The 10,463-nt window shown below is 31.8% G+C and overlaps 1 protein-coding gene across 1 annotated transcript; it reads right to left on the reverse strand.

The window, feature by feature from the left end:
• Positions 1–5,106: 5,106 nt before the first annotated feature.
• On the reverse strand, positions 5,107–7,988 carry LOC114188271 (trifunctional UDP-glucose 4,6-dehydratase/UDP-4-keto-6-deoxy-D-glucose 3,5-epimerase/UDP-4-keto-L-rhamnose-reductase RHM1-like). The gene is made up of 3 exons (XM_028076864.1): positions 7,911–7,988; positions 5,865–7,413; positions 5,107–5,758 (listed from the first exon to the last, which is right to left on the reverse strand). Exons 2-3 carry the CDS (start codon positions 7,401–7,403, stop codon positions 5,312–5,314), a joined length of 1,986 nt encoding a protein of 661 aa, XP_027932665.1. The 5' UTR covers positions 7,404–7,413; positions 7,911–7,988; the 3' UTR covers positions 5,107–5,311.
• Between the last annotated feature and the right edge of the window lie 2,475 nt (positions 7,989–10,463).

The raw sequence follows: 10,463 nt of genomic DNA on the forward strand, positions 1-10,463 counted from the left end.
GTATTACCATCACAAGTGCATGACTTCACGAGTCTTATTAAAGTACACATATCTTTAGTTTGACCTCTACTCAAATTAAAGGAGGGTATTATATGATTACATTTTTTTTTAATTTTATGTGTTATTATTGAAGCAATCAACAAATTCTAAGAGTGAATTTTGTTGGCTGAGAAGTCATTAAAATTTCAAGGCATTGATAGTTTAAAACTTTTATATTGGTAACATTAAAATTAAATTTAATATATATGTATAATTTATCTATTATCTATAACAATATATAAAGATAATTCCCTCTTTTGTGTTCACTTTTCAAAATACCAATTTTACCCTTTAAAATCTAATTATTTATTAAATTTTTGAAAATTGACCGTTACTTTTACACGTTATTTATAAAATCGTCTATCTCTACTTTTTTTTTCTTTATTTATCAAATATTATTCTCTCATCTTTTATAATATATTTCACTTTATTTTTAATAAATATAATTTTATTTTATATATTAACTTAATAACATTACAATATCATCTACTAATACAATATTACAAATATTTAAAAAATGCGTACACAGACGCGATAGCGCCTGAGTTATCGTGCATGAGTTTATGCTGGTTTAAATATAAGACATTGATTACTTACTAAGAAGGTTGACTGATTTAGTCAATAAGATTAGAATTTTCTAGAAATTATATTGTTTTAATGAAATTACTCTTACATAGTTAATGCATTCATAATAATATATAATAGTTAGGGATGGCAACAGGGCGGGGCGGGGACGGGTTTCGCTATCCCATACCCATCCCCGCATAAAAAAATCATCCTCATCCCCATACCCAAACCCAACGGGTATCAAACTTTTTTCTCATCCCCATCCCCACCGGGTAACGGGTATAATCTCGTACCCATACCCGTACCCGTGTTCTAACTACTTCAATATTAATTTTTATAAAAGAAAAAAAATTACGGTAAAAAAAACATAATATTATGAAATATTCAATATTAGGAGGATTTTCTTCGATGCCAAATACCTTAAAATAAATTATAATTGTTTACATTTTATATTAGAATACCAAATAAAATTTCATGTGAACCAAAACATTTATTAAATTTGCAAACTACAACATTGATGAACTTAGTTGATAAAATTAAAAAATATTTCAAAAAAATATAAAAGGAAAACAAATATTCAAATTAAAATATATTTTAAATGTTTGTTTACTTCAATTTTTTAAATTCTAATGAATCTCTCTTTTATACACTAATAAAAGTTATAATATATCACTTGATCAAAATGACACAAAGAACAAATAATAAACATAATAATAAAAGGAAAACAAATATTCAAATTAAAATATATTTTAAATGTTTGTTTACTTCAATTTTTTAAATTATAATAAATCTCTTTTTTATACACTAATAAAAGTTATAATACATCACTTGATCAAAATGACACAAAGAACAAATAATAAACATAATAATAAAATTTTGACATAGATTTTGTATCTTTTGAACTTCAATATATGTTGGATAGTGACAAAAAAATATTCATAGCAATTACATTAAATTTTTATATTGTAGTAAATAAAAGTTATTTATACAATTAAAGTGAAAAAAATTACAGTATGATTAATAGTGAGTTATAAAATAACAAATAATTAGATAGAATATATCGAAATATTATTCTACATGATGAAAATAAACAATAAATAAAAATATTAAAAAACTAACAAATGTGTGTTTTAGAAATAATTTGAGAGACTATCAAAGAAATCGCACAAAGGAAATCAAATGTATAATTAAGGTATGATAAAATGAAAAATACCTTAGAGAACTAATTATTAAATTACGTTTGAAGTGGTTAAAATTAAATAGAAATATCATTAGTGACCAAAAAATTTGTCATTAAATTACAAATAAATTAGTAATTAAATTGGTCACTAAATCAAGTATCGATTCGATCATTGAATCAGTCACTAATTTAGTCATTGATTCAGACAATAAATCAACTACTACCACCAACGACGAAAAATAGTGACTGATATGGGTTACTGACTAAATCAGTCACCATTTCATGTTTTTCTTGTAGTGAATTATCATATACTATTCCTAAATATCATTATATATATATATATATATATATATATATATATATAATTTTAACCACTTCAAACAGAATTTAAAGTGAAAAAATTACATTATGATTAATAATGAGTTATAAAATAAAAAATAATTAGATAGAGTATATCGAAATATTATTCTACATGATAAAAATAAAAACAATAAATAAAAATATTAAAAAACTAACAAATGTGTGTTTTAGAAATAATTTGAGAGACTATCGAAAAAAATCACACAAAGGAAATCAAATGTATAACGATAAGACGAAAAATATCTTAGAGAACTAAGAAAACTTTTCAAATATCAACATATATACTTAATGGTTGAAAAATAACGAAAATTATTTTAATGAAACAAAAGAGTTCTTCAAATTAAACAAATAATAATAATAATAATAATAATAAGTAAAGAATTTTTTTATATTACCTTAAATTGAGAGTATAAACATTCTCATGTGAAAGGAAAATTTATAATAAATATAAATATTAAAAAATAATATAAATATTCAAATGTGAGGCATAATATTTTTTTTATTAACATACATCATTTTAACATAATTACATAAAAAGGTTATGATAAGATAAAAAATATATTGGAGATGAGAATGAGTTTCATGACAAATGAAATAATTAAAGAAAAAAAAATAGAAAAAAAAAAAATATATATATATATATATATATATATATATATATATATATATAGGAGTTACTTGATTAATTGTGAATATTTTAATAATTTAAACGATAATGGAGATATGGCGGGGACGAGTATTATGGCGGGTATATGTACATCCCCATATCCATCCCCATACCCAACTGAAAAAGTCGGGGATTCTCCATACCCATACCCATACCCAGTCAATGCGGGGATTCCCCGTCAAAACGGGGACGGGTTCGGACAATACCCACGGGGACGGGTTTATTTGCCATCTCTACACACCAACGTTCTCCTTCGCACACCCCCACGCTTTTGCTGTCTTGCATTAAATTTCTCCTTGGTGCACCGCACGATTTACTACGTTGCACTCCCACAACTATTGACACTCTATTTACTGTTTGCACGCCTACATTTTACTACTTACACTCCATTACTTTTCAACACTTATTTTACTAATCACACTTCTATCTTCTATTATTTAGCATCTCATAAGTTCATACTTTCACCAACTTGTCATTAAATATAAAATAAATATGTTTTGAAGTAATATTAAAAATGCTTTTGTGACAAATAATAAAAATATGTAAAACATATTTTCAATGTTTTAAATAGGTTAAAATACCTTTTTGGTCCCAATTTTCGTCAAGTTTGTTCAATTGGGTCCTTTTTTCTAACACCGTTTAAATCATTAACGACCATGAACAGTGACTGCCACGTGTCACTTCGTGGTTTTTTTGAATTTTTTTTTATTTTTGAATTTATTTTTAAATTTTTTTTTTAATTTTGTTAATTTTTTTTTAAATGTACACGTGTCAACCTAGGAGTGTGCCACGTGTCAATTCGTGGTTTTTTTGAATTTTTTCTGAATTTTTTAAAAAAAATTTTAAATTTCTTTTAAATTTTTTTTTAAATGTCCACGTGTCAACCCAGTAGCGTGCCATGTGTCAAAGTCAATATTCTAAATTCAATTTGATCCCTATATTTGTTATTTTTTTTCAATTAGGTCCCAATTTTTGTTAACATTAACCAATTTGGTCCCTCTCCAAATTAAAACCAAATTTAATTTTTATATTAAAATTCATATTTTTTATTAAATATCTTTATATAATATATTAAAATTCACATCATTATAACTTTGATATAAAAATTAAATTTGGTCACATCTTCTATAGGGACCAAATTGGTTAATCTTAACAAAAATTAGGACCTAATTGAACAAAAATAACAAATATAGGGACCAAATTGAATATAGAATATTGACTTTGACACGTGGCACACTACTAGATTGACACGTGGACATTTAAAAAATAATTCAAAAAAATTTTAAAAAAATTCAAAAAAATAAAATAAAAAATTCAAAAAAACCACAAAGTGAAACGTGGCACACTCTTGGGTTGACACGTGTACATTTAAAAAAAATTTTAAAAAAAATTAAAAAAAAAATTAAAAAAAAAATCAAAAAAACCACGAAATGACACGTGGCAATCACTGTTCATGGCCGTTAATGATTTAAACGGTGTTAGTAAAAAAGGACCCAATTGAACATAATTGACGAAAATTAGGACATATTTGAACAAAACACCAAAATTAGGACTTATTTGAAAAAACTTCACGAAAATTGGGACCAAAAAAGTATTTTAACCTTTTAAATAATTTTAGATGCACTTCTAATTTGATTATTCAAATATTTCAAACCATTTTGGATGATTTTTAATTTGGTTGTCTTAATATTTCAGACCAATTTGGATACACTTCTAATTTGATTGTTCCAATATTTTCAAACGCACTTCTAATTTAGTGATTATAAGTTTTTATGCTCGATGGTGTCTTAGCCTGAACAACTCAGCGTAAGGCATTTGCTCAGTCGTTTCCAAATGTTTGATCTTTTGCCTATGAGAGACTCTTTCCTCTATCAGGGCTCCTCTTTTGAACTTTTCGGATTCTTACCTTTTCTTCTCTCTTCGCTCCTCTTGGAGAGTGTATATATATTGCTTACTCTCTTTTCCTCGGTGACATGTTTTTTCATTCTTGTTTCTTGCTTCTACATACACTCTCTTGTCTATCAAAATTTGGTTAAAATATTAAATCCAGTATTTTTAGAGTTTAAAGACTAAATTAGTTCAAAGTCAGACTAATTTTTAGTGAAAGTTAAGAAAAAAAAAAACATATTTAATTCTATTTATTCAATGTAACACAAGGATTAGAACGTTCACCTGCTCTTTGGAGTCTAATTAAATGATTTAGTCTCTTGAACACTAAATGCGTGGATGCTTTCAGTACGTGACTTAATTCGATATATTTATGCATCACTTTTCAACCCTAATTGAACCACTATTGGGCTGCTGCAACTTCTCTTTATTTCGACCAAAATAGTTTTGTTTCCACAAAATCTACAAGAAACACAAATTGGAAAAGAAAGTAGGAAGAAATGTGAAATTCAATAGTATGATTATACCAAACTAATTCATACCACAGTAGCAAAAAGTGGAAAAATAAATAGATAGACATGTATACATTTATTTATAGTTAATTATGCCACTCAATAACCCAGAGTTTTCTTTTTTGGCTCAAACACATATTTGAGCAATGAGTCCCTAACAGGCAAAAGCTCTGGAAATTCCTTCTGCAGTTGTGATGCATCCATTGCATTGGTACTTGGAGAAGGGAATTGACCCTGTTCTTCAAGTGTAAAATTAACCCATTTGAAACTAGGATCAATATAATCCTTGTACATCTCAAGAATCTCATTGCAGGTCACAACACCAGGGTTTGTGAGGTTCCAAATGCCCCTGCAATTCCTTTTGGCCATCTCAATTGAAATGGGCACAAGTTCATCCAAAACAGTGATGCTGTTTGGCATGTTGGCCACTTTATCAGAACTTGTTATCTTACTGATGAAGTTATGTGGGTTGCTGAGATCAGATGACACTGGCAATTGGATTCTTAGGGTGCACACATTGTCATATTCCTTTAGCAATTCTTCAACCTAAAACCATATGGTGACAAAAACCAAAGTTAGTGATCATGCAAAAATTGCCACAGGAATGGCAAAAGGAATAAACAGTGTGTGCAACTTTTTCTTTTTAACCTACCTTGGCTTGCGTTCTGAAATAGAAAGCATCGCCAGTGGAGTTTTTTGTGTCTTCCAAATTACCACCAAAGGCATAATTCATCATGGGGAGACCTTGGTCTTTGCAAACATGTGCCAATGTTAACACACCAACAACGTTTGCTCGTATGGCTTCTGGTTTATGAGCTTCAAACCACTTCAAATTCAGTGCTCCTGTCACACCAGAAGCGTTGAAAACATGAGTTGGTTTACTGGTGTTTATGTCAGCCAAGATTTGTGATTGTGATCCATCATCTAAACGTGCTTTGCCATATTCAAAGGGTATCCCTTGCTTCTCACAAAGGGTTCCTACAAGCCCCCCAATCCACCCTGCACCACCATAGATCAAGAACTTCACAGATTGCTTTCGTGGTGGCACATTGCTTCTTATAGTTGGAACCACCATTTTGTTCTGGTTGGCATGGCTTGCATCGACATTGGAAGCATTTTTGGTCATTTCTGTGCTGTCATAGTACTTCTCAACTCCTGGCATAGTGAGCATTCTTGGATGAGGAAGCAAAGCACCAGAAACATCACCCCACCAATCAGGATTCTTCACATACCAACTCAAGGTTTTCCTTAGCCCCTCTTCCCATGTAGTGCTCTCACACCACCCCAAATTCTTCAGCTTTTCATCATCCAAGAAGTACCTTTGATCATTGAAAGGCCTATTCTCCACAAACTTGACATGGGTGTCAGGATCCAAGTTGAAAAGCCTGCATATGTCTCTTGCCACATCAATCACCCTCCTCTCTTTCTTTGTGCCTATGTTGTAAACATGTCCTACTTCACCCCTATGGAGAATGATCTCAAATGCCTCAGCCACATCTTCACAATAGAGATAACTCCTGACATTAGAGCCATCCCCATGAATTGGAAGAATCCTTCCTTTCATGGCCAGGAGCAAGAACTTTGGAATCAGCTTCTCAGGAAACTGATTTGGCCCATAAACATTGTTCCCTCTTGTGGTTATCACAGGCAAGCCATATGACCTACCATATGCCATGACAAGCATTTCAGCACCAGCTTTTGTGGCAGAATACGGATTGGTAGGTAACAGCTGAGAAGCCTCATGGTTTCCCACCACTGCATCCTCATCTGTCTCTCCATAAACCTCATCAGTGCTCACATGGATGAACCTCTTCACTTGGCCACCGGAGACTTTGCAAGCCTCCAGCAACACATGTGTGCCATAAATGTTGTTCTGGGTGAACTCAAAACTGTTCCCAAAGGAATTGTCCACATGGGTTTGTGCGGCAAAGTGCATGATGGTGTCAATGGACTCGGTGAGGAGAATGTAGTTCACCAAGTCTGCACTACCAATGTCTCCCTTTATGAACTTGAAATTTGGAGATGAACGTGACGGCATCAGGTTCTTCAAATTTGAACAGTAATCGAGCTTGTCCAGAACAACGATTTTGTAGTCAGGGTAGTTTCGGACGATCCTGTTGCAGACATGAGATGCAATAAACCCTGCTGCTCCTGTGATGAGAATGTTCTTTGGCTTGTAGGTGTTGGCCATATCTGCATAACTTTAGTGCATAGCAATGCAACTTCTTGTCAGATATATCTATCACACAAGTTTGGCTCGCAGTGTTGAATCATGTCACAACAATTCCTAAGAATGTTTAGAAAACCTTTTACACCCTACCCTGAGGCTAAATAGTACACAAATGATTATTTTCAGTAAAACAAATGTTAAGTTTTATAATTATCAATGTCAAAACATTTTGAAAGTGTGTTGTTTCAATTAATTTTCATGATACCATAAGCACTAAGGAATATAAGAAATCAAAAACTGCAAATTGATCATAACAGCACAATATTTTCTTGGGTTGTTCTAAAGACTCAACCAGAACCAACCATTGTTCATAACCAAAGACGAGAGACCAGAATGAACACTGAAACAGAGTATAACTACAATCTTACTTTAACATACGAAACAATGGCATAATCGAACACAAAAAGATCAAAATCTTCAACAACTAATTTCAGTAAATTGAAAAGTGGGTAATAATGGTTAACTTACAGAAGCTCCTCAGCCACAACAGCAAAACGATCAAAAAATGAAAGTTTGGTTGAAAATAAAGGAAGATAAAAGAGTGTTGTGATCAAAAGTTATTACACCATGTGTGTATTTATAGTTTATAATAACAATAATAATTTAATAGTATTTTTCTCGTAGTTTCATCACTCTCATGGATCACGAGTAACGTTTTTTTATTCTTCATATGCTTTTCTTATTTTTTATCAACAATCTTTGTCCATAAGCTTTAATCAACGTATCTATATATTGTGGCACGAGGAACATAATCTTTAATAACTTCACACGTTGCAAACTGTGATGCAATGCTAAATGCATAAATAACATGAAACTAACATGAAAAGACTAAAAATATAGAAATGATAAACATAAATATTAACTTATATTAAAAATTGAAGGAGGTAGTGGCTTGTTTTTTTCACACACTCACTTTACCAGTTTTTAGTTGATTTTTAAAGTTTATTAAAGGCTATAAAATTATTAAGAAAAAAAATTAATAGAAAAGTGTGACTAGTTTTTTGTATCAAACTACTAGACTGACCGTGCATATGCACGAGTTATATTTTTTTTATTTTGTATATTATAATAATAAAGTAGTGAAAAATATTATATAATGAAATATCATCAAAAATATTATATAATGAAATATTTTAGTATTTTTTTAATATGTAATAATTTTAATTATCGAAGAAATTATGTTGAAAAGAATGTGTAGTTGATCATCTTGGTATGAACAAATTCTCTAGTTATTAGTATTAGTTATTATGAGCAATTTTTATGAGAAAATTCTATAGTTATTTGTATATTCTTGGTTTAATTATTCCTTTAATCCCATATTTTGTTTAAAAATGTATAAGTTGGTCCTCCGATATTTTTTTAGTCTCAATTTGGTGCTAATTTGTGAATAAATGATACAATTAGATCTTTTCTATTAGTGCTATATAAATGGTGTTAACGACAATGTCACATGTCAATTTGCAGTTTATTTGAATTCTTTTTATTTTTAAAAAAATTATTATTTTTCTTAATCTTTTAATTTTTTTTTGAAATATTTTTCACGTGTTACTTTATAGTTGTGTCACGTGGCACTATCAGTGTGCCATGATAGTTAGCTCGATCGAGATGACCATGGAGTTGTCTTGGTCAGGATCGGAGGTCTTGTAGTCTTTGTCGGTGAAGGTGATTGGAGGCATGCTTATGATTCTCTTTTCTACTAGGTGCACGAATTTAAGTGCTCAAATATATCTCTTTTGAGCAAATGAGGTGGTTCCACCGCCTACAAACCTCGATAATTTTGACTTCTGCTTCTACTACGGCTCCTTCTGCTAGAGGACCCGCCCTTCTGATCAAATATGCGGTTGGTCAAGTCGGACTAGTAGGATTGTTTGGGGGATCGTATGGGGTTTCTTCTCCAAGGAGGACTGGGTTATGCCTGGTCCTTCCTAACGTATTGCTTCAGCTGACCGGCTTTGATAAACTCTTTGATTTTATCCTTTAGGGTGTTGCACTCTCTTTAGTGTGGCCAATGTTGCAAGCAGTGTTTGTTTCCATCGGCGTCAACCGATGCCAATTCTTCCTCGGGGGCGATGGCATGTCGGATCTATAGGCCTCCTACAGGATCTTAGTCCTTGAAATGCTAAGATAGGTGTAATTGCTGAATTTTGGTTCCTTGTGCCCGTCGATGACTTGTCGGGTGGCTTCCATCTACATGAACTGAGCCACCCTCTCTATGTTGTTCGGCAGAAGTTCGGGAAACCATTCTAAGGCTTCTTTTTTAAGGCAGGACAAGAAGACCCTACACCAAATAAGGTTGCTGATTGTGTGAAACATCATCTAATTTGTGAAGACCCGCAAACTATGCATTGTATGGTTCGGTCGACTGCCTCAGCTGACTGGCCGATTGTCGCTCGTATGAGATTATATCGAAGAAGATCTCCAAATGTGCGATCAACACCTGCTCGGTCGACACTCATGTGAGATTACTTGGAAGAAGATCTTAAGACATGCGATCAACACCCGCTCGACACCACTCATGTGAGATTACTTTGAAGAAGATCTCCATATATGCAATCAACATCCACTTAGCCGCCACTTGTGTGAGACTATTTCGAAGAAGATCTCCAGATACATGATCAGCATATGCTCGACCGCCGCTCATGTGAGATTACTTTGAAGAAGATCTCTAGATATGCGATCAGCATCTGCTTGACCACGTCAAGGGGCATCGTCATAACAAATTATGTATCAAAATGTTTGATCATGTGTACGAAACGACACCCATATGGATCACCTAAACACCTAATTAGTGTAAACAAGTATGTAATCATGATTAAAAACGATTGGACCTTAATTAGCCCGATCCTAATCACAGGCCCGTGGAGAAAACTATAAATACAAGTCAAACGTATAGTTGTTGGAACTTTTGTCTCGCATTAATTACATTATTTATTACTTTAACTGATCGATCATACGTTGACTTTAGCATCAGAACATATTTGACAAGTACCCAATAATCGATTGATGGACAAGAACGCCAAA

The sequence above is a fragment of the Vigna unguiculata genome, chromosome 6, assembly GCF_004118075.2.
Source record: "Vigna unguiculata cultivar IT97K-499-35 chromosome 6, ASM411807v1, whole genome shotgun sequence".
Taxonomy (NCBI): domain Eukaryota; kingdom Viridiplantae; phylum Streptophyta; class Magnoliopsida; order Fabales; family Fabaceae; genus Vigna; species Vigna unguiculata.

What these genes read in the sequence shown, in the direction of transcription:
- LOC114188271 (XM_028076864.1), bottom strand. Translation starts at nt 7,403, where the DNA reads ATGGCCAACACCTACAAGCCAAAGAACATTCTCATCACAGGAGCAGCA. An exon ending in ATTTCAGAACGCAAGCCAAG is followed by an intron (nt 5,759 to 5,864) that starts GTAGGTTAAAAA and finishes ATATGGTTTTAG; the next exon opens with GTTGAAGAATTGCTAAAGGA.